The sequence below is a fragment of the Schistocerca piceifrons genome, chromosome X (assembly GCF_021461385.2).
Source record: "Schistocerca piceifrons isolate TAMUIC-IGC-003096 chromosome X, iqSchPice1.1, whole genome shotgun sequence".
NCBI lineage: Eukaryota > Metazoa > Arthropoda > Insecta > Orthoptera > Acrididae > Schistocerca > Schistocerca piceifrons.
Window position 1 is genome coordinate 204,814,112 of NC_060149.1, and position 26,262 is coordinate 204,840,373.

At 40.7% G+C, this 26,262-nt stretch overlaps 1 protein-coding gene across 1 annotated transcript in view; it reads right to left on the reverse strand.

Moving 5' to 3' along the window:
• The window catches only part of LOC124722127, a 104,120-nt gene that overhangs the window by 18,562 nt on the left and 59,296 nt on the right, over positions 1-26,262 (reverse strand). The window contains exons 4-6 of the mRNA XM_047247332.1: positions 24,873-25,160; positions 23,964-24,242; positions 17,162-17,341 (exon numbers count right to left, since the gene is read on the reverse strand). Of these exons, the coding sequence (XP_047103288.1) occupies positions 17,162-17,341; positions 23,964-24,242; positions 24,873-25,160 (747 nt within the window). The remainder of the gene's footprint in view (positions 1-17,161; positions 17,342-23,963; positions 24,243-24,872; positions 25,161-26,262) is intronic.

Sequence of the window (26,262 nt, forward strand, 5' to 3'; positions counted from 1 at the left end):
TGGTCTGGGGATGCTTTGGAGCCACAATCGTGGAAGTGGTAGTCGCAACACTGGACGGTGGACCGGACTGAATCTTCAAAGGGATAAGGAGTTCTGCAATGTTAGAAACCATGACCTTTCCTGAAGTTCTGGGGGAGAAAGAGACTTAAAGAACTGCAGCAGCAAAAGTGCATTGACAAACGCAGGTACTAGTGCTGACACTCGCAACCTCTGTCTGTGTAGCAGCGTCAGTTTTCTGGACTGGCTGTTTCAGAACCGAAGCAAAGGAGACAGTGAACGTGTGGGACTGCACAGCCTTGTCCTTTTTGGCTTCACTTATGGGAGCCACTTTGTTGCTTTGATCTCATTTATCTTCCAGTCTTCAAGGACAACTCAGCAGTCCCCACTCCAGACAGAGTGAGCCCTAGAGCAATTCACACACTTTGGAGAAGATGAACATTGACTCCTTTGCATGCAACCTTACTGTATTTGCCACAAATGGCTTCTCTCACATCTGAAAGTGTTGTACCCATAGTGCTGGCATTTAGAACAGTGCATTGGGTTGGGGATGTACGGCCACATGGTTAAGCGAAGGAAACAGGCTTTAATATTCTCTGGGAGTTTAGTGTCATTAAAATTGAGCATGAACAAGTCTGATTTAATCGGCTCACCTTCCACCCTTTTCATGATACGTTCTTGACCCCACTCAACTTTCAAGTCACCTTTGGCAATTTTCACCAGGTCCCTGCACATCATAATACCATTACTGTAGTTTAAGGTGGTCTGGAGCTCAGTCTCCATGGCATATTCCCCTAGGGTTTTTGTCTTCTGCAAGTTTATCACTTGTTGGTTTTGAACAGTGTCCCATTTCACAACATGGTAACATATTTTAATGTACCTGCAACTGCAATCCCCTCTAAACCCATTTAAATGTAAAAAGGCAAGACTTTTTCAAAGCTCCCATATTTCCTTTTACCTGTCAAAAATACATTTCGACTAACAGCGTGTATTCTATTGTTATAAAAACTACAATTGGGAAATATTTTTGTTTTTTGATGACTGCCTACATGAGCCCTCTAATTGGATTGGGTCTCAGTATCTTCCAGCAGCCCAAACTTTCCACTGGGAGGAGGAAAAGAAAATTTCAAGGGATTCACCTCAGTCCCAAGAGCAGCTACGGAAATAAAAGTCACATGTGGCTAGGCAAGCCTTATACAACAGAGACTCTGAACAGAGAAAAATAATTATACTGGCGGATAGTCATGTCTGAGGAATTACAAGTAGACTGTTAAAGTAAATGTGAAAGCTATAGGATTTGTCAAACCTGATGCATGTCTAGATCACTTACAAAATCTGATTGATTCTTCCGGTGTGTAATGTCTTACCAATCTTGATTTTGTGATACTTGCTGGTGGATCTAACGAAATACACAAAAATGAAACTAACAATGCATCTTCATCTCATGTTTTGAAGTTATGTCTCAGCAAATTAACATATACTACTGTGATGTTCATTGATGTGCCACACTATTATGGCCTTCCAAACTGATCATGTGTAAATGTTGAAAGAGTGTCTGATAATTAGAGATTTGCAAAAATATGTAAGTATTTGAAAAATGTTAACTTCATGAACACTTATTTCAGCAGGATATTTCACTAACATCATGGACTGCACCTAAACTGTCTTGGCAAATTAGATATATGCGATGTTATTACAGATTATGTTGAAGTACTACAGAATGACGCAATATCGGGTCATACAGAACCCATTAAGTTGGCCTTCAGACTGCGGAAATTTTTTTTATGAGTAGGTTTGACAAGCCTTATGAAACTAAAGAAACCTTCCATATTTTTTATCACAACTTCCAATCTATATGGAATAAATTTCTAGAATTTGAAATTTATTTCATGTCCGACCTTCCCACTATGGAAATTATTCGGCCTTGCTGAACGCTGGATAAAAGCTGACGAGCACTCATTTTTTTAATTTTCTGAATTATGTCACAAGTGCTAGCTACTTCAGCACCACTAAAAGAGGTGGTACTTGCCAATACTTTTAAGAGATGACATTCAGTCCAGTCAAGTCAATAAAATCATCTAAACGTAGAAAAACACTTTGAACATTATTTACTTTAACTGAAACAACAGTAGTCAGTCATCATTTGCAGCTACAGATCATCAGATGGAAACATGGCTCACTTTCTACAAAAATATGGAATTAATTATTACATTTTGAAAAGAAAAAATATTATTCTGTGCTCTGATTTCAATGTAAATTTAACAGTAGCTTCAAAGGAAGCCAGCAAATTCAGAAATGTGCTAGCAACATTCTCAGTGGGAAATATTGTAGAAGAACCTACTAGAACAACTCCCACTTCCTCTTCTTTCACTGACACAATCCTTGTAAACTCTTACTCTATCCCAGTAGTAACACTTGAGAACTTGTCAAATGGTCTTTCTGACCACCAAGACCACCTCTTTGATGTAGGCCTACCATATACAGTAAATTCCACATCCACCTAACCTAAAATAATTCACGGGAGGTGCATTAATGATCCTGATAATTATATGAAGATTTGTTGAAACAGCAGTCATGGAAAAAATGTTTACTAGGAAGAAGATACTTATAAAAAGACTAAGAATTTTCCAGACAAAGTAAAAGCAACAGAGACGCTAATTTTCATAATTATTTCAAAAAATACAATGAAGTTCTTCAGGAAGTGATATCCAAGGCAAAAAAGCTGTCAGTCAACTAGTACATTAAAAATGCAAGCAACATGAGTTAAGCTGTGTGGAAAGCTGTCAGTGGCATAACAGGAACGAAGCCTAAACAACCAATGCCTGATTTTCTAAATGAGAATGGGAAAAATATTACAACCTAAAGAAAAAGTGTTTTTTTTGTTGCACCTTTCACAAGTAACATAAGCAACCTTTCTTCAGGAATGACCAAACCGTAGAAAACTTTTGAAATAGTACTAAAAAATCAGACAGGTCACTCTGATTAACATCAACATCCATTGCAGAGATTATAAAAACAATACGAGAAACAAAAAAACTCGTGCTTTTGTTGTACTGATTGACCATTTAATAAAAAATATTAACACAGAAACTGCTGGACCTCTTTGCGATGTAATAAACAGTTCATTATGCAATGGCTGCTTTCCACAACTCTGAAAAATCTCAATGTCATCCCAGTTTTCAAAAAGTGCAACCCACTAATGTGAATAATTATCAGCCAATATCCTTCCTATCAGCAGTATCGAAGGTAATTGAAAAAGTCATGTGTAGTCAAGTGTTGGAATTGACCACAAGCATAGATCTGTTAATGATGCCTTTTTGCTCTGTGATCCAATCATCCAGAGTAGATGATATGCTTCAGAAATCAGACACACATGGCATCTGAGGTGTATGTAGTCAATGGTTTGAGTCATACTTAACAAATAGGACACAAGTAGTTGAAATATCTAGCATTAGCAAAGAAATGACTTGTTATAACAAAGTAATGATTACTTGGGGTGTGCCACAAGGCTCTGTTCCGTGCCCCCTTCTCTTACTGCTTTTTATTGATTATCTTCCCCTGAACCTTCCTAAAATTTCTCCTGTACTATTTGCTGATCATACAAATCTGTTGCTCAATAGCACATCACTGCAACAAATGAGAGAAACTGTTGCTGGATGCAAATAAAACAGCACACATGCTCATCCCATTCAAATGACACAAGTAGTAATAGGACATGGAATTGATTAAGTAAAAGAAATGAAATTTTTGTGAATGTGGGTAGATAATACTTTGAAGTGGGGTTTGTGTTATTTCATCATCATTCATGCGCGTGGCAAGATTGGACTGAGCAAAGGTTTGAAGTTTGTACCGGCGCTGATGACCGCGCAGTTGAGCGCCCCACAAACCAAACCTCATCGTTGTCAGATCCATCATCATCTTCACCAAACCACCATCACCTAGACCTTTTTGAAGTAACACTCTGTATGCTGCCTTTATATGTATGATTGGTGACTCTTACTCATTGGCAGCTACCACGAGTAGCTCAACACTAACCTAGCAATGTTTCATAAATACACATTTTCCTGAATTTTTTGAACACATTTTTATGGCCGACCATGTCCAAACTTTGAAGTGTGTACCGTATTTACTCGAATCTAAGCCGCACTTTTTTTCCGGTTTTTGTAATCCAAAAAACCGCCTGCGGCTTAGAATCGAGTGCAAAGTAAGCGGAAGTTCTGAAAAATGTTGGTAGGTGCCACCACAACTAACTTCTGTCGTCTAATATATGTAACGCTACGCAGGCACAAAGACAAATACTGGCACCAAAACCTCTGCGTCAGTAAATAAATAAAAAAAGGTGGAAGACGAGCTTTTTTTTCTCCGCCCCAAGTTTCGACCACTGCATTTTCATACATTATCCAACGAAGTAAATACAAATTCCGTATTGTTCCTCTTCAAATGTAGCAGCATTTCAATGTACTACGAAAATCCGACTGGCAGGACTGTTTGGGATATATGTCAATATGGCCAACTCTGCTTTCTGAATTTTTTCCTAACTTTGAGAAGAAATCGTTGCTAATAGGAACTTTTATGAATTGTGAATCACATACAGTACTCTCTTCACCATAAGAATAATACGAATATAAACATTTTGCCATGTATTCTTTCGTGTTTGCTGCTATCATTTAAATCCTGTCCGCCTAATAAACTACGAAACTAGAGTGAGACAACAGTAGACGCGGAAGAATATACATACCATGTCATGTTTATATTCGTATTATTCTTATGCCTAATAGTGATACAGTCAAATGAAGCACGGCAATTGACTAGATTTTTAAATCTAAGATGACTAATTTCTGGGCATAATGTAATGTACTAAAGAGGCGTCTGCAAAGATTTTCAAACGGAAAAAATTTTCGCTAAATTCTCGTTCAGAACATCATCTATCATACGCAATCTATTATTTGGTTCTTGTTGATCATTATCAAAGAAAGCAGCAGTGTAAGTAGCAACAAATAGCAATCTCTTGCCATCGTTTCGCTAATGAGACGATTCCTCTCTTTGTTTTTTTAAATTGTAAGCGGCGATAGCGTGCACAAAAGCAAGCCATGCTGCGAGCGGCGACAGGCCGTAAATCCTCATTTTCAGAATGCGACAAACAATGCATGACACAGTACAGTAATGCATTTTCAGCTTTGAGTGACGGAAACACCTATAACAAAGAGAACTGCACTTGTCAGATCAAAGAAAAATAAGCAATCAATTCAAACCAGACGAAGCACGTGAAAAAGGAAGGGTACCCGTATAAATACGGACGGAGCGCCTGACGCATAACAACGGCTACCTGGTAAAGCTTAACTGCTAAGCTTACAACTCGAACCAAACTACTACAGCTGTATCGTCATTCATTCAACCTAAATTGTGTCTCACATTACAATGGACCACCTTTGTTTCGATTTGGAAGTGCGGCCTAAAACTTTTCTCTCCCCTTGAAATTCGAGTCTCAGATTTCAGGTGCGGCTTAGATTCGGGAAAATTTTTTTTCCTCGATTTCGAGTCTCATTTTTCAGGTGCGGCTTAGATTCGAGTGCGGCTTAAATTCAAGTAAATACGGTATTTTGTAATAGTTTTAATACATTGCTCTGGCCAGCAAACTTTCCAGCTGTCACTATCAGGACTGCTTTCAAAACAAAATTCCCTTATATGCATGATATAATTTTAAAACCTCTTTTTCCATCTGCAATGCCACTCATCTTCACTCCCTTTCACAGGTAATCTAGATGAAGCATCTGAAATGACATTCTCTTTCCATTTCATATATTTTATTGTACTGTCAAACTGTTGCAGATAAACTGCCCATCTTGTGATTCTACTGTTGTAGAATTCACAGTCCTTTATGTAACATACAGCTTTGTGATCAGATAAAACAATGATTTTGCGTCAAACTAAATAATTCTGAATTTCATAAATCCCCATTCAATGGCCAAAAGTTCTTTCTCAGTAACTACACAATTCTTTTCATGTTTATGAAGTGTCAACTGCAAAGGCAGTTGGTTGATCTTTTTACCATTACCTACCTTCTCTTGGAATAGGCAAACTGCTAATCCAAAATTAATACATGCCATGGAACAAAATGGTAATGAAACACCAGGTCTGTGTAGTATTTCACTTATACAAATTTCTTCCTTTATCTCTACATGGCATTTCTCACTCTCCTCCCATACTCCATTTTTCCTTTAAAGGTTGTTCAAAAATGGTGCATGTAAGGTGGGTGTTTTTAGATATTTTCTATAAAAACTGGCTAACCCAAGAAACAATCTTAATTCTTCCTTCACTCTTCATTTCAAAAATTTTGCTATGGCTAGGATTTTATCACTGTCAGACAAACCTCCCTCAGTTATACTGTGGCCCAGAAAATTGGGTTATCTCACAGCAAATTTACACTTTTCTAGTTTTAATGTCTCCCCCCTTTCCTTAACTTCTCTCTTCTCTTAAGGTTTCAAGATGTTCCATGGTTTCCCAGTTATCAAAACATCCATATAAATAGTCAATTTTGCCAAAAGTTCACTTCCTAAAACAAAGTCTATTGCACAAACAGATTCTGCACAGAATCTAAACCAAATGGTACTACACAATATTGAGAACATCTTCCACACTGTGTACATTGACTGACCGAATGCAACCTGCTGTTATCCAGAAGTCTACTACTAATTAATCTTTTATTCTATATCTTTAAATTTAATTTAATAATTCATCTATACTTTCAGGCTGATATGTTTCTCTCTCCAAACATTTATTTAAATGTCTGGAATCTAAAACTAGTCTCACTCCCCCATCCTTTTTTGAGACTTCCATCAATGGGTTATTGTACTGACTACTACTATACTATTTTCCACTTTTGCATCTTCTGTAGTTTACAATCGCTTTCCTTTTGCATATAGGTACACCATAAGGCTTGATAAAGAATTAATGTGTTTTCTACTTCATCTCACACAGATAATTTCTTACTCTACCCAATTTTTCATCAAAGATTTCACAATATTCCCAAGAAATTTCTTTAGCTCCTCTTTTTCCTTAGAGTTCAACTTCTCACCTTCCCACACCTTTTCTGTAATCAATTCATTATACGACTCATTTACCATATTATGATCACAAAAATCCTCAACTTCATAATAACACCTCTCATCCATCTGTTCATTATCCTCAGTACAAACATCAATAATCTCAATATTCTCCTCATGAATACTATCTGCCCTGTTTTATTCCCTTTTAGTGCATGATCTGCAGCCTCACCACCATCGACCTCAAAAATTACAGGTTCAAACACCCCACCCCTCCCTACATTTTCAGTTCCCACTGATCTTACAAATCTGCATTTATCATAATTATTAGCCACTTTCTCTTCTACTGACAGATTGGCTACTTGATTCATCACAATGTTTGTCAGAAGATCTCCACCCAGTTCCGTTTCACTGCTCTTATTCCCGTCTTCCTTACCTTTCATTCTACTTAGTACAGTTTCCCAGAGTTTCCTATTAAAATCACCTCTATTTACCTGGTATGTTCTATTATTCCCATGGCCAAATATCAGTTGTGGATCATTTCTTCCCCTCCTTCAGTAGCCATCAGCCTAATTTCCGTCCATTTTTCTCACCCCAAACTGGTAGGCTCCCAATGGGGCATCCCTCTATTTTCTGTTCTCCTCTTATCAAATTGCCACTTGTTTCCTTCCATGGTCTACATCCTCTTCATGTTCCCTATTTTCATTTCTATTCCTGTCATTCCAATAGTTCTCCCTCTTATTATAATTACACTGATAATTATTCCCATAATTTCCTGGGTCTCTACTCCTACATCTTTCCTAATGTTAATTTTGAGACCACTCCCCATTCTAGTGATGACAATATTCTCTTCGTATATCTCCTAGTCTTTCATTTCTCTCTCATGTTCTGTCTAACTTGTCCACATATCTTGTAAACTGTTTAACAGAATTGTGATGCCTGTACACCAATTCCCACTGGACTGTTTGGTAATCTCTGCTTTAACACACCAATCAATCAAGTGGTTTATTCAAATGTACTAATGTTTTTCACTCTTGTTTACAAACATCTTTTTTTCACCCACTACCTTCCCTGAAATTAGGCCCATTTAGGAATTCACTTTTTATTCCAACTTACTTAATCTCTGAACAATATTTGTTTAAAAAACATTTTTTCAAATTCACTGAAAGTCATTTTTTTTTAGGGCGCAAAACTGCTATGGTCATTAGCGCCCGGTCCGTGACTTAGGAAACAGTAAAAAACGACAGTGGAAACCAGCAGCAATGGGAACGAAAGTCATAAAATTGGAGAAACTAAAAGCAGAAGGAAGGCTTAAAAATCCACTACAGAAAGGGGTTGGTTGTCCCTAAAAAAAGCTTCAAATGACTGACGTCATTTCACTGGCACTAATAAACTTGAGAACGTGGTCGGCTGAACGCGTGTCATCTGCTAAAATCGACGATATATCAGACGATAGCTGTAGACGGGAGCGTAACGGATTAAAATAGGGGCACTCAATTAAAAGGTGTCTTACCGTCTACAGCTGAGAGCAGTGGGGACAGAGTGGGGGAGGATCGCCGCTTAAAAGATGTCGATGGCTAAAAAGACAGTGCCCTATCCGGAGTCTAGATAAAATTACCTCCTCCCGACGACGCGTTCGGGAGGAAGAGGTCCAAGCACAAGGAAGAGCTTTCACGTCCCGCAATTTATTATGAGGAAGTGTCGACCAATGCGCATGCCATAAATGAAAAACACGACGACATAAAACGCTCCGTAGATCGGCGAAGGGAATCGATTGAATAGCTGGCCGAAGAAGAGAGACTGCAGCCTTGGCTGCAATATCGGCCGCCTCATTTCCACAGATACCAACGTGTCCCGGGAGCCAGAGGAACGCCACCGAGACGCCCCCCAGGTGGAGCAAGCGCAGACAGTCCTGAATCCGGTGGACCAGAGGGCGCACAGGATAAAGGGCTTGGAGACTGAGGAGAGAGCTGAGAGAATCTGAGCAGATAACGTACTGTATCCGCTGATGGCGGCGGATGTAGTGGACAGCCTGGAGAACAGCGTAAAGCTCCGCAGTATACACCGAACACTGGTCGGGAAGCCGAAAGTGATTTGGGGTGTCGCCAACAATATAGGCACTCCCTACACCTAACGATGTTGTCGAGCAGTCGGTGTAAATAAATGTGGTGTCCGTCATTTGTGCACATAGAGCAGCAAATGCCCGACGAAAAACAAGTGAAGGGGTACCATCCTTGGGAAATCAACAAAGGTCACGGTGCAGGCAAATCCTGGGACGGAGCCAAGGCGGTGCTGTACCCCAAGTTGTCAAGAAGGTTTTAGGAAAGCGGAAGGAAAGAGAATGGAGCAGTTGACGGAAATGGACTCCCGGTGGTAGTAGGGAGGAGGGGCGGCCTGCATACCCTACATCAAAGGAGGCATCGAAAAAAAGGTCATGGGCTGGATTAGCAGGCATGGAAGACAGATGGCTAGCATAACAACTCAGAAGGACTGCTCGCCGATTGGACAGCGGAGGCTCAGCAGTCTCAGCATAAAGGCTTTCCACAGGGCTGGTGTAAAAAGCTCCAGACACTAAACGTAATCCACGGTGGTGGATAGAGTCGAGACGCCGAAGAATAGACGGCCAAGCAGAGGAGTAGACTATGCTTCCATAGTCCAATTTCGAGCGCACTAAGGCGCGATAGAGGCGGAGAAGGACCACTCGGTCCGCTCCCCAGGAGGTACCATTCAGGACACGGAGGGTGTTAAGGGATCGCAGACAGCGAGCCGAAAGATAGGAAACGTGGGAGGACCAGCACAGTTTTCTGTCAAACATAAGACCCAAGAATTTAGCGACATTTGAAAACGGAAGGTTGACAGGACCCAGATGTAAGGAGGGCAGAAGAAACTCCTTACGTCGCCAAAAATTAACACAAACGGTCTTACTGGGAGAAAAACGGAAGCCGGTTTCGATGCTCCAAGAGTGGAGGCGATCGAGAGAGCCTTTAAGACGTCGTTCAAGAAGGCCAGTCCGTTGAGAGCTGTAGAAGATCGCAAAATCGTCCACAAAGAGGGAGCCCGAGACATCAGGAAGGAGACAATCCATAATTGGATTGATGGCAATGGCAAACAGTACAACACTCAGCACGGAGCCCTGGGGTACCCCGTTTTCTTGGGAGAAAGTACGGGAGAGAGTAGTGTTCACCCACACCCTAAATGTGCGCTCTGCCATAAATTCGCAAAGAAATAGGGGCAGCCGACCTCGAAAGCCCCAAGAGAACAGTGTGCGGAGGATGCCTGTCCTCCAACAGGTATCGTATGCTCTCTCCAGATCAAAAAATATTTCTACTGTTTGGCGTTTCCGGAGAAAATTGTTCATGATATAAGTGGAGAGAGCAACAAGATGGTCAACTGCAGAACGATGCTTTCGGAATCCGCATTGGGCAGGTGTTAAAAGACTGCGGGATTCCAGCCACCACGCTAAACGGTAATTCACCATACGCTCCAAAACCTTACAGACACTACTCGTGAGAGAAATGGGGCGATAGCTAGAGGGGAGATGTTTGTCCTTTCCAGGTTTCGGAACAGGAACGACGATAGCTTCCCGCCATCGTCTGGGAAAAGTACTGTCGGTCCAAATTCGATTATAAAGGTGAAGGAGGTAACGCAGACTATGGGTTGATAAATGCAGCAACATTTGGACGTGGATACCATCCGGTCCTGGGGCGTAGGAGCGAGAAGAAGAGAGTGCATGTTGGAGTTCCCGCATGGAGAAAACAGTATTGTAGCTTTCGCGATTTTGAGAGGAGAAAGCAAGAGGTCGCACTTCTGCTGCACGTTTCTTCGGGAGAAACGCTGGCGGGTAATTTGAAGAGCTCGAAATCTCAGCAAAGTGCTGACCCAACGAGTTAGAAATTGCGACGGGGTCCACTAACGTGTCATGCGCAACAGTGAGCCCAGAGACCGGGGAGAAACTACGCGCGCCTGAGAACCGTCGAAGCCGACTCCGAACTTCCGAGGAGGGAGTGAAGGTGTTAAATAAGCTAGTAAAGAATTTCCAGCTTGCCTTCGTGCTATCGCGGATGACACGACGGCATCGCGCTCGGAACTGCTTATAGCGGATACAGTTGGCCAAAGTAGGATGGTGGCGGAAAACGCGGAGAGCACGTCGCCGCTTACGTATTGGATCACGGCATGCCTCGTTCCACCAAGGAACTGGGGGGGCGCCGGGGCAATTCAGAGGTGCGTGGTATTGAATGTTCCGCAGCTGTAAGAATAACGTTGGTAATATGTGTGACCTCATCGTCGACGCTGGGAAAGTGACGGTCATCGAATGTCGCTAGAGACGAAAAGTGTGTCCAATCAGCTTGGGCAAACTTCCAGCGTCGCGGGCGCATGTATGGCAGTTGAGGCTGCAGTCTAAGGACACATGGAAAGTGGTCACTCGAGTGTGTATCATCAAGGGCGAACCATTCGAAGCGCCGAGCTAGCGGAACAGTACCGACCGCAGGGTCCAAATGAGATAAATTTGTCATGGAGGCAGACAAAAATGTAGGGACCCCAGTGTTGAGGCAAACTAGATCCGCTTGGTGGAAGACGTCTAGCAATAGTGAGCCACATGGACAAGGATGTGGAGATCCCCAAAGTGGGTGGTGGGCATTGAAGTCCCCAACCAGCAAATAGGGGGGTGGAAGCTGACCAAGGAGATCAGCTCGTGCCATTGGTGTGGATGATGGAATGTATACAGTACAAAGAGAGAACGTGTATGGGAAAGACGGACGGCGACAGCTTGGAAGGAAGTGTTTAAATGGATTGGGTGATAATGGAGAGTTTCATGGAGAAGAATCATGAGTCCTCCATGTGCTGGAGTGCCTTCAACAGAGGGGAGATCATATCGGACAGACTGAAAATGAGGGAGAACAAAGCGGTCATGGGGACGCAGCTTTGTTTCCTGAAGACAGAAGATGACCGGCGAGTAGGATCGCAAGAGGATCGACAATTCATCCCGATTGGCTCGAATACCGCGGATATTCCAGTGGATAATGGACATAGGGTGAACAGAAAATGGAAGAATGTGACCAAGGTCGCTGTCAACTCAACGACTGCTCAGAGCTTGCGACCGACAGCATGGAATGGCATTCAGCCAAAGGCAGAAGATCCTGATCCATAGGTTGGTCACGAGCAGCTCCTGCCACCAGCGATCGGCCGGTTGATCGGCCGCCAGCAGTGTGCCTCGGCGACACAGAAGACGACCGAGGGCGATTTCCGCCAGGTGGTGCTGTAGATGGGACACGCCTTGGCGGAGAAGGAGAGGAACTGGGTTTCTTTGTAGCCTTCCTGGAAGTATGATGTTTAGATGAAGGAGGAACCGATGGTTGGGAAGTTGCGGTACGTAAAAACTCTTCATGAGTATGCTCTTTTTTGGAAGTCTTTATGTCTGACTTTTGGGCTCGAGATTTAGCAGAACCCGACGAAAGGTGAGCCAGAGAGTGGGCAGGCGAAAGTGGTGAGGTTGAACGGGCGATCTTTGCGCTGGCCGATCTGACGACCGTGGTACTAAAGGTGAGGTCGCAAGTCTGCATGGCCGCCTCCTTTGTTGGCCGAGGAGAAGCAAGGACAGTGCTGTATTTTCCTGTCTGAGGCACGGTGGGCTGTCGACTGGCGAATAATTTTCGAGCAGCAAAGGTCGACATCTTTTCCTTCACTAATTTCCTGGATAAGCTTTTCGTCCTTAAAAAACGGGGCACCCATACAGTTGATGCAGCGAGGGGATGGAGGTGGACAAGCACCCTCATGGGCATCCTTGCCACATGTAGCACATTTGGTCGGATTGGAAAAGGACTGGCTGGTGTGATTGAACCGCTGACACCGATAGCAACGCGTAGGGTTTGGGACGTAAGGGCGAACGGAAATTATCTCATAGCCTGCTTTGATTTTCGATGGGAGTTGAACTTTGTCAGATGTCAAGAAGACAGTGTGGGTTGGAATGATGTTCGTGTCAACCCTTTTCATAACCCTATGAACAGCCGTTACGCCCTAGTCAGACAGGTAGTGCTGAATTTCTTCGTCAGACAATCCATTGAGGGTGCGTGTATAAACGACTCCACGCGAGGAATTTAAAGTGTGGTGCGCTTCAACCCGGACAGGGAAGGTGTGTAGTAGTGAGGTACGCAGCAATTTTTGTGCGTGGAGGGCACTGACTGTTTCTAACAACAGGGTGCCATTCCATAATCTGTAACAAGACTTTACAGGACCTGCAATTGCGTCGACACCTTTCTGAATAATGAAAGGGTTGACCGTGGAGAAGTCGTGACCTTCGTCAGACCGAGAAACAACAAGGAACTGTGGCAACGATGGAAGAACTGTCTGTGGCTGAGACTCAGTGAACTTACGCTTGTGAGCAGACATAGTGGAAGGTGAGGAAACCATTGCGGAAGAATCCCCCATGATTACCAGCGTCTCCAATGGCGCGCTCCTCCCTTGTGGGGGCCCTCTCTGAGGGCACTCCCGCCTTAGGTGATTGTTCACACCTCAGATCACACCTCCCGACAAACGGACGGAGGGACCAATCGGCACTTTCGGAAGGTATCAGCTCGAGTAATCACCCCTCCCTGGGCCTGGCCGTTACCAGGGGGTACGTACGTGTCCTACCTGTCTACCCGGGGCGGGGAATTACGCGTTACCCCGTCACAGGCTACGCATGGAAGTGCGTGGGTCGGCCTTCAGACACGCACAGGGAGGAAAAAAGAGAAAGGGAAAGGAAAGAAGAAGGGTCTCAAACGCCGCAGCGGAGAAAAGGGCAAAGAGAAGAGGGAAGGAAAAGAAGGACAGAGGAAGGACGAAGACTTGCAAGTATAGAAAGCAAGGAATTTGTAAGTTTCGAGCGTCCGTCTCCGGACGTAGGCACAAATCATACTCCCAGAGGGGGAGAAAGGGAAGGAAAGAGCCAGAGGTGAGGGGAGGGGTGGGGGGGGTGGAGAAGATGGGGGACAGGGAAGGATGTGGAAAGGGAGGGTATGCAGCCTGGAAAGGAAGGAGGGCGACATTAGCTCGGGGTCCCGTGCTCGCTACGCATGTATCCACAAAAGATTTGTGGACCCCCTGGGGGGAAAGTCATATCTGTGCTAATATTTTGACTGTTCCAAGACAATGCTTCCCCATCCAATTTTTTTTATGAATGTACTTTTAGAGGCTTCAGACATTCCAGAAACAAAATTGTCTTTACACTGCTAAATGAAATCAACAGGGTGTAACCTTTTATCCTGGAAAATTCTTTAATGTTTACATTTCCCCATCCACTGCCACAACCACTACCGAAACACTTTGTAATTTAACTTCCTTGTAATTTAAATAGTGTATTATTACTAATACCTGATTATGCTACTTTGACATGCATCAACATTACTACTTACATCTAGACTGATTAATTTTGTTACTTTCTCCTTCTGTTTTACTGACTACATCTGCAAACTTCCTATCAACAGACTCTTTACTTTAAATTCTTGCACAAAGATTTCCCTTTATGAGATTCAGTCTCACTCCGGCAAACAGTTTTAATCTGCCAGGGAGTTTCATATCAGCACACACTCGCTGCAGAGTAAAAATCTCATCCTGACTTATGTATGATCTTAAAATTTCTTGTTCCTTTCCATTTTATATAACCAAATCATTCTCTACCTAACTGACTTTATTCTTTACTGCACTAATGCGTGTGTGTGGGGGGGGGGGGGGGGCTGATAATTGGTATCGACAGAAAATTTGGAACTGGTTAGTTCCTCCACATTGTCAATCTGTGTGATTCTACTGGCTGACTGGTCTTTCACCCCTTTTACTTCTCTGCTTGCACAATTTTATCCCCTAAGAATTTTGTGAGCTGTTCAAATAGGTTGCTGTTGCTGCCCAACATTTCCGCTGATCAAATCTATGAAATGGAGAGCATACAGTACTTATATCTCTGCCCACAGCTCCCCCTTTACAACTTCAGTAATATAAATTTTCATTATTCACAGAAGATTGCTCATCACCACTATCTTGTTCTGAGGTTACATTCTCACCTACCTCCAGTTAGCGAACAACAACTTCACCTAGATCCTCATTTTTAAAAAGTTAATAATGAACAAATCTGAACAAAAAGTTTCTCCCGTGACCTAATCACACTAAGCTGACCAAAGCAGACAATATTAACTTTTTAAAATCCTTGTATTGTTTGTTGAAGTAGACAATGTTTGTCATCCCACATCTCATTTTGGTTATGCAATTCAATTTCTGTCCTCTTAGTTTGGCTCCAACATTTAGCTCCACAGTCCTTGTTTATATCTGTAGGTTCATGTTCATTCCATTTTCTTTTATTTCTATGATCAGCATACCTGAAACTCAACACAGAATTACTACTTTATCTTGTATTGACTGATCCCAGTTCATTCCACACCATTGTGGCTTAACTCCAACTAAATGTTAGTTACTTCTTGACAGTGAAAACAGTAAGTTTGTTGCAATTTAAGAGCAACAAAATAAAATCAGTTGAGATGGGCAGTGTAATGCAGGTACTTAACTAATACTAATGTGATGTCCTGGAATTCTTCACAAAAACAGGACTTCGGCGTATATCCATTCAGCATGCTACCCGAATTAAGTAAAAGATACACCTCCATATTCTTTATGACATTTTATTATTGAGAGATGAGGTAGTCCATTGTGAATATCAGATCAACAGTGAACCATAAACTCGCCATTTCACACCCTAATGTACACTTACAAACAATTACTCCATTGTTGATAATACAATTTTTAGATATTGCAATTAAAATATCTCTAGTTAATTTGACATACAAGATGCTACCCAAAATATCTGAGAATTTCATTTTACTGGTCAAACCTATAGCAGTACGATATTCTGCCACTAGATGTTTCTAGATACATCTTAGCTACAGTGGCACAAAGGTGAATCATTTTTTATGCACATAGCTGTGTGTTGTTGCAGTGCATGTCGAGACATGTTTCAGTGCTGCTATGCATTGTGAAATGGATAATGTGAAGGAACAACAGATTTGCATCAAGTTGAAGAAAACTGCAGCAGAAGCCCACCACATGCTGACAGACATTTGGCGAGAGTTTACAGAGTCAAGCAAGGACATTTGAGTGATTCAATCACTTCTTGGAAGGCCAAGAATCGCAACATGCACAACACCGGAAATGATCATGAAAGTGTGTGAAGCGGTTCACAAAAGCCGAAGGCTGGTAATTTATGATGTTTGTAACAGACTTGGGCTGTCGTGCGGTACATGTCAACAAATTCTAGGCAATGACCTGAACATAAGAAAAATTGCAGTGAAGTTTGTCCCTCGCCTTCTCAGCACCAACCGTCAACACCTCAGGATTCAGACGTGCACTGAGCTGCAACAAAGAGTTAGAGAGTCTCCAAAATTCTTATCCAATCTTAACAGGTGATGAATCTTGGTGCCACAGTTGTGACCCTGAAATGAAGGGGCAATCATTACAACGGAAAATGCCATCTTCTCCAAGACTGAAACAAGTATGACAGGTTCACGTAACAATAAGTCAATGCTGATCATTTTTTTGACACTCGGCAAATAGTTCATAAGGGGGTTTGTTCTACCTGGTCAAACTGTCAAAGGCAGTTTTAGTGTGAGGTTTTCAGGTGACTGAGGGACAATGTTCTGCACAAACGGCCAGTGCTGTGGAAAAAGAAAGACTTGTTGGTGCACCACGACAATGCACTCATGACACCTTGTGCATTGTGAAGGAATTCCTGGCCAGAAAAAACACGGAAATTCTTTTCAAATTGGAGTAAGTTAAAGATGTCAGAATTTGTCTACATCTACCATGTTTTTTATGGTTTTCTGAAGGAGACACCCTACGTTACTCTAGTAAAACTTCTAGCCACTGCCTGTTTCATACAAACTGATGTGAAAATCTGTAACAGCAGTAGTATCTTCAGTCTTTGTCTAAACTCTTCCTAGATGGTAGCCACACCAAGTGTCTAAAATCTCTCCATAACTGCAATTCATCCAATGCGTCTGTTGCCCAATGTTTAAGTAGTCAAGTCAGTGCAGGAAATCATTCTTTTTGCAGTACATTAACAGCAATGAATATCTGACATAACTGCATACTAATATACTTACAATGTTCTTTTGACACAGGCCTTCAAATTGCTGCAATTTCTGACGCACGAGAAGGCCAGCCTGACCAGCTGCCGCCCGGAGCTTGCCTTTTGCTTCCTCATTCAATTTTTCATTGTTTTCCAGCTCACTTTCAGTCTTTCTCACCAGCGACAGCAGCCTTTCCATTTCCTGATGCACTTGCTGTGACAAAAGCAGAAGAGTAAAGTACTTTCATCTCTAAAGAGCAAAAATATAAAATTTAATGTTGAATTGATAAATAAGAATTTCTGGGAATAGTTTACAAATTATGTTCAATTGTAGAAAAATCTCATTTATGGTAAACCAACAACACACTTTTCATAAATTTCAACTAGTTTGTTCCAACAGTTGGAAACTACTCGTGGGTTTACACTTTTTATTTATTGCATTGCTTCCTAGTTCACTGTTCACACATTAAGACCTCAGACCATAATTTTTTCCTTCCTCAATTTTTTGTCAACATTTGTGATTAAATGATATTAAAGTACAGTGATAGCCTTTGGTGAATGGTGTCTTTAGTTTAATTTTCTTGTGCTGTACTCTTTGCTTGTGTTACAATCAGAACATTTCTATGTTAGTTACTGCTGTCATTTTTACCTTTGTAAACACCTAATATGAAGCACAAGCACAATTCCATTTATCTCAAATGGGCACTGTATAAGGGAGCCAGAGCTTACTCCCTCCTCCTAAGCATGGGACAGAACATGCTTCCTCCACAATCTGCATGCCTCCATTTAAATGGGTCAAGATAAAGCCTGTGAGCTATATCTAGCAGTATTATACGCTTAAAGATCGGAATGTAATTTAACACTAATGAAATACATTTGAGAGGGAAGTGAAGGAAGAACACAAACATACTGACAGTAAGGAGTGACTGGCAGTCACAATGCTGGACAAGAAGAGGGAGAGTATGATTAAAATGCACATAATGTGCAGGCAGCGTGTTCTGGAAAGGAGAAATACTATCTACAGAAGCAGATAAGCAACTACTGGATGCAACAATTTTAAAATCCTGGTAGGGCAATCCTGTGTGCTGGAGTAGGACTCAAACACACAGTCCTACAATGGCAATTTACCCAGAAGTTTACAGTTGGTTGCAGAGTAAACAATTCATTCTGGAACAGGTAATTACCCGACTGACTGGTAAAAATTAAGATTGACAAGAGATAATGAAATGCACAAAAGTACTATCACTACAGTGGAAGTTTACAATGGCAGTTTTTCAGAAAGTTCAATTCTTTGGGGTGAAAAAGAAAACTAGAGATTAAGTAAGACTTTTATAAACACTGCCTATATGTATTCTGGTACTGTTAAACAAGAGTTCACTAACAAGGCTAAAGTAACTACTGAGGGAGAAAATCCTGGTTTCAGAAAAGAATGTTGTAGATATAGTGTCTTTACTATGAGTCCAGTATTGTTACATGATCAGAAGTACAACAGTAGCATCTATATCTTATTGAATTACTAAAGTTTTGATCTCGCACGAATTTCAGGTTTGCACAGGTTCTTCTAAATGCAAAATAAGCCTTACCAAATGTTGATTTGATTAAACATTTCACTCTACATAGTGTATCACAACAGTGAAGACACACACACACACACACACACACACACACACACACACACACACACACGATCCAGTAAATATGGGTCCACAAATGACCCTTTAACAAGACTATAACAAATGTGGTTATGAGCCATCACTTACTTTGGTATGAAATCTTTTCTTAGTGCAAATGTATTTGAAATGCAAACTTATTAAGTCTCCATCTAACTGGGCTCAAATTTCACCCATGGCCTACATTAACAAGAAATACAACACCACTTCAGCATGACAACATTGGTTTTCACAGAGAAATTTTGAAGAACACAAGTTAAATTCAACTCCTCTTCATCCATCTTGCTTCTTTTTGTGATCTTTGTGATCTGGCCACATGGAATCTAAGCTATTCACCTGCTAATTGATAAACACCCTAACATCAAATTCACTGCTGAGATGGGGTGAGGGAGGGAGAGAATGAAAATTACCCTTTTTTTTAGAAATTCTTCTTCAATGAGAATCAGATGAGCAGATAGGACCCCGTTTACTGGTAGCCAACACATAATGACCTATATCTCAATGTGCAGAACTTGTCAACCAACTCAAAAATGGTTCAAATGACTGAGCACTATGGGACTTAACTGAGGTCATCAGTTCCCTAGAACTTAGAACTACTTAACCCTAACTAACCTAAGGACATCACACACATCCATGCCTAAGGCAGAACTCGAACCTGTGACCGTAGCGGTCGCATGGTTCCAGACTGTAGCGCCTACAACCGCTCAGCCACCCCAGCTGGCACCAACCCTAAAGAAAGCAATTTTAAACACACTGATACACAAACCTAAAACGGTTGTGACAAGAATACATGGAGTCAGAGATTAGATTCTGAAACATATTCCACAAAATTTTGGTAGCCATCCTTAAGAAACAAACACAATCATTTGAAGATTATCAGCCTATAGCATCTCCTCTTGTCTGCAGAGCAACACATAAAATAGGCAGAGTCCTGGGCAGAAACTGAACTCGATCCATTTTCTGATTACCCAAGTACATCTAAGAGTAGCTGGAGACAGTTAATGACAGCCTTGGCCTCTGTGTTCCTGAAATTTATAAAATTACTTATGAATGTTGTAGCTGTTACACTTGTCATTCAACACGAATGGTTTCAGGACAATACAGAGCACTGGCATCACATTACATACACAGTTTCTCCAAATCTGTTGCCAAACACAGCCTCATGAACAAACATATGATTAGGTTTGCTGAATTGAAATTATACCATGCATTTATCTACTGGGATTCTGTCAACAACCAAGAATCAAAACAACTTTAGCCGGGACAGCAGCTATTCCCTAACTGGTGCATGGAAAAAGCACTTTATGATCAAGGGCAACAGAGAAATAAAACAGCGAAGCACCAAACAACAGTCACCAACACCAATGTAGTTCTATCACAGACATCTCTGGAAACATATGGAAGTTTATGACTTCGTGACATTTTCAAGACAATTTGGTCAACTAAATTAAGTATGAAACAGCCTGCAGCAAATGCTTGACGATGACAGGTGAAGTGGTTGGAAGCTTGGAGCCTGAATGTAAGTTTCATGCAGCATGAATTCCACGTAGCTTTTATTCGACTACTTCATTATGTTACGAAGGTTGGTACTTTAATGGTGGCAATTATTTGTTTACAACTTTTAAGAATAGATATGTGTTTCAAAGTTTTACTGTTCCTCAAAGTAGTCACCAGCATTCTGCATAACCTGTTGCCAGTGCTATGGAAGTCTTAGGATAGCCTTAGCAGTACCCTTTGTGTTGATAATTTGTGTGGTGTAGTCCACTGCGCAATGAATCTCTAACAATTCTGAAGCAATTGCCATGAAGTGCTTCCTTCAATTTAGGAAGCAAGTTGGAGTCACAGGAGCTTAAGTCTGGGTAGTATGGTGGAAGATGCAGCATTTCCCAGCTGAGCATATCAGTCAACTGACAACATATGCATCTGAGCACTGTCCTGCTAAATGATGGGCAGGTCCTGCAGACAGTGTCACCCATTCCTTCTCTAAGCTGTTTCCATTTTTGAAATGCAGTCTGCGACCAGCTTAGAAAAAGAAGCTATGACACTTTCTGTGTGACCCGCCCTTCATTTTGCACAACAATGCTCAAGTGTATATGACAAGTTTTGTCAGTGATTTGTTCGATCGATCGATGGGGCTGGGAAGTGCTGTACAACCCATCACACTCTCCAGACTCAAGCCCTTATGACAACTTTATTCCTAAATTGAAGGAAAATATTCATGGCATTTGCTTCAGAACTGTTACAAAGATTCATTGGGCAATAGACTGCTCTACTAACTATAAACAACTGGTACAGCTAATGGTATCCTATGACATCCATACCACTGGCAACAGGTTAAGTACAATGTTGGTGACTATTTTTCAAGGACAGTAAAACTTTGAAACATGCTTTGTGTAAGTCCTAAATAAATAGTTGCTAATATTTAAGTTTCAACCCTTGTAGATTTAACAATTTACTGTACATTTGCACAATACTATATTCGTCTCTGCCACAAGTTACAAACTCTTTCAAACACCCTGGTATATCTCAAAGTTTGAAAAGACTCTACAATCAGTTGTTCCAGTTCCTCATTTGTATCAATGTGAGTGCTGTTCATACACACTTCACAGTTCACTTTTGAGATGAACCTGGACAGGAAATTTTAGGTCCAGTACAGGCCTTTCTTGACCCATCAATCTCTGACCATATTGGCATGTTAGATGTCTTCCTACATCGGCAGAAGAATGTGACTCCTCCAACAGACACTTACCACACTCTCCAGCCATGTGCCATGGGTGAAATTTGAGCCCTGACTTTATTAAAGACCATTACATTTCCAACAGATTAGTACTAACTAGGACAATAATTCATACTGAAGCCAATGGCAACTCTTAATCACACATTTACAAATATTTTACAAATGGTTCAGTTGTGGACCCATGTTTTTGCTTCTATCATCATATACTTTCAATCATGTTAGTTATTACTATTAATTATAATACACTATACATCATTCTCAAAAGTATGCAATGCAAAATTTTTACTATACATAATGGTGTAATATGCTGATGTGTGATAACTAAGATTTTCTCACAGAACAGTTCATGTTGCAAGGAAAGCACTATATAGGGTGGTCCATTGTAGTGACTGGGCCAAATGTCTCACAAAATTAGCATGAAACAAAAAAATAAGAACAACAAATCTGTTCAAGCGTGACAAGAGAAAACAGATAGCACTATGGATGGCCCACTAGATGGCACTGCAATAGGTACCCCAATTTTTTATTAAATATTCATAAAGTACATAAATAAATAGGAATGGTTGATTTGGAACATCTATTTCACTTTGTTATGGATGGCGCTGTAAAATTCTCACAAATGTAGCAAAGTACCCAATAGTACTGTGTGCAATTCATTACTTAAATTAGGTATGATAACATGCTTGTCCAGAAATAATAATACAATCTTGTTAAAATGGAATGTTTAACAGTCACAGAAAAGGTAGGTATGGTATTTACTTATGGCTATTGTGATCAAAATGCCCAACAAGCTTGTGCTTTGTATATTGATCGTTATCCTGGCACACAGCATCCAACTGTTCAGACCTTTTGTCGCATAGTTAATGCATTTAAAGAAACCGGAAGCGTTCAGCCAAAGAAGAAGTAGCAACCAAGAACTGCAACAAATGAAGATGCCCAAATAAGTGTTTAAGCTGCAGCTGAGGCTAATCCACACATCAGTAGCAGAGAAACTGAACAAGAATCAAGACTTTCAAAAACATCTGTTTTGAAAATTCTTCATCATCATACATTCCACCCTAACCCTATTTATATGCACCAGGAATTTCACAGTGGTGATTTTGAACATCATGTAAATTTTTGCCACTGGGCACAAAATAAATTACAAGACGATAACAGGTTTCTTTCAAGAGTTCTATTTAGTGACTAAGTGTCATTCACAAACAGAGGTAACGTAAATCGGCGTAATATGCACTATTGGGCAACGGAAAATCCACAATGGCTGCAACAAGTGGAACATCAGTGACCCTGACGGGTTAATGTATGGTTTGGAATTATGGGAGGACATCTAATTGGCCATTATTTTATCGATGGCAATCTAAATGGTGCAATGTATGCCAATTTCTTAATGTTTTACTGATTCTACTGTAAGATGTTTCACTTCATGACAGAATGGCGATGTACTTTCAACATGGACGTCCGGCACATAGCATGCGTGCAGCTGAAGAGATATTAAATAGAATATTTAATGACAGATGGATTGGTCATAGAAGCACCATACCATGGCCTGCACAATCACTGGACCTTAGATCTCCGGACTTCTTTCTTTGGGGAAAATTTAAAGATATTTGTCATCGTGATCCACCAACAATGTCTGAAAACGTGCATCAGTACATTGTCAATGCATGTGCGACAATCACTGAACGCAATCTACTCACTGTTGAGAGGAATTTTGTCACTCATATTGCCAAATGCTTTGAAGTTGAAGGACATAATTTTGAGCATTTATTAATTAATGAGGTTATTATACTTGCTCATGCAGTAACAACATGCATTGCCATAATTTACGATAAGGTCACAGAAGTAAATGTATCACACTGGAACAACAGAAATAAAGTCTAAACATAACTACTTTTTGGGTTGTAATTTAAAAAACCACACTGTTACCAACTGTTTATCTAAATGGGTGAGGCATATTATAAGTGTTAGAATATTACAGCACCATCCATCATAAAGCGAAAAAAATGTTCCAAATTGAACATTCATATTTATTGACGTACTATACGAATATGTAATAAAAAAATAGCAGTTTTTATGAATTTGATTTATGGCAGCCTCATCAAGAGGGCCATTCATAGCACCATCTGTGTCCCCCCGTAACGCTTTAACAGATTTTTTGTTATTTTTTGTTTGATGCTAATTTCGTGATATATTTCACCCGGTCACTATCAATGGACCACCCTCAATAATGCTTGCACACTTAAATAGGTGAAATGAAGCACAAGGTACTTTTGTGGGTAACATTTCAAACACAAATCATCTTGTAGGATGTGATACAACAACACACATACTAAATGATGGTCAGGGTTAATACCGTCCAAGTTAAAACGTCTTAAACAGCAACATTTAACTCTACTCAAACTTACGTGCAATGAAAGTACATATCTAACCTTCAGGAAGAAATGGCCATCCCTGATAGTTGATTCATGAGGAGTCAGAGTGGGACGTGGAAGTACAACGTCAGGAGCAGCTGGTCGTAAGTCAGGAGGAGGTTGTTGTTCTGAGGTAGATCCTGCCAACTCCGACTCTTGGGGAGTCGGTGGTGGGACACGCCGGGTTCTGCCTATAGGAAGCTGAGCACGAAACTCTGGTCTTAGGTGCCTCAGCACAGGCAGAGCTGGGGGTGAAGAACTACATACCACCTTAATATCATTTTCCGAAGGTGACACCTGGAAAGAGTGTACAACTATTACAACACCTGCTACTCTGTGCTTTCTTTATACATTTAGTCACTGATACTATTTATTAGTGAGAATTAAGTTTCTCTCAGTGTGTACCATTAAGCATCACAACATAATTTTAGCTAACTAAAAGTTTACCGACACAAATTAAGGACTGAAATAGAAAAAAGGGAAGCAATCACACAAATAACGAAGGATGGGGAAATATCAGTAAAGAGGAAGGAAGAGTCATAGATTGTTCACAAAACTCAACTTGACATGAACAAATAAGATGATTTGAAAAAACAATGCCAGAATACATATAAGTTACAAAGGGTAACTCCACAAAGTGGAAATAAAAAACAGAAGAAGCAATGTAAATCAATTTCGTTTTCAAATTCATGCAGTGTTCTCTCTCTTCCTCTTCCCTCTTTAATTGGCAAGGAAAACATGAGATTTCAGTATCTCTTGTTTACTTAATCATTATTATTGTGCATTGGCAACTGTGGTGATATATCCCTCAAAAGGGGAGGAGGATTTTTTCATTACTATGGTTACAAAATTTATTTTTACCTGTTGTCAGTCATTTTAAGATCTATTTTGGACTTTACCTCAAACATATGCATTTAAAATACTAACCTGTGAATCATCATCAATGGTAGGTGATTTTGGCACTGAACCACTCATTCTTTTTAAGAAAGCCTGGGCCAGGGCACCAGGCCCATACAGCCGTTCAACTCTCTGCTGAACAACAGATTTTGCAGGAGAATCTGGCTCTTGCTGATGCTGCACAAAACCCTTTTGCTGAGTAGCCAGTTCCAATTCAATAACACGAACCGCTCCAGGCACAGCCATAATGGGATGACTGCAGTCTGGATCATCAGAATTCTGGACATGACCATTGACTCTGGTTGATGATCTCCCATCCTGTTTTATTTAATAATAATAATAATAATAATAATAATAATAAAACTTAAACTAAATGATACACTATTCAGGGCCACACCTACATAAAAATTTCAGAACAACTGCACTCCACAAATGAAGACTGTCACCTTAAGAGAGACATCAAGAGTTTTGGATCTTAAAATAGAACTAGTAATACCATTTGTACACTTATTTTTCAAAATAGTCTCACATCAGTGTTTCTTTCCTTTTCTTACAAAATATATATTTCACACTCCTTAAAAAAAACTGATGCCGTTCTTCATTTTACAAGAAACTACTACTAATCCAAATTTATTTGCTTCCTTAAAAGCTCTGGGGACTAATTGGAAACTGTATGAAACTATCATGAATATTGCAGAGTCTGATAAATTCATGTTTTACTTTCATGGAAATATACAGATTTAGTTTCAACAAAACGGAAAGGTAGTTTTCTGTAATTTTATCTTAAGTTTTCATCAAAATATTAGTGTTCTCTTAGCAGTGAATATAAATTTTATGTCTACTCTATTAACATACGTTTCTTTCTGACAGCAGAGTGTTATCGCCAGAAACACATTATATAATAAGTTCATGCTATGATGTGAAAAATTTGAAATGAACAAAATTTGCAAAAACTTTTGAAGTTATATAGCTCCACACCAAGTTGGTAATAGATTATGCAATTCATCAAATCCTCTACAGTATCAAGGATAAAAGCTTAATCTGCTTTTGCAAGCTCTCCTATAGTAAGATGTTTATGATATTTCAATGTCAAAGGGAACCAATCGTGCTGCTGAGTCACCGTGTGTCACCAGTGAGGACAGGGTGACATCCATAAAAAAGCGGTCAGACTCAGAACACACACACACACACACACACACACACACACACACACACACACACACACACACACACACACACAAATGACAGCAAATAATGATACCTTCAGTGCAGACATATATTAAGTGTGAACTCTAGCAGACTCTGCAAGAGAGGCGCTCTGCATCGCGGTGTAGCTTGCTCGCCAGGTTTCGAGAGGGTGCGTTTCTGGATGAGGTATCGAATATATTGCTTCCCCCTACTTATACCTCCCGAGGAGATC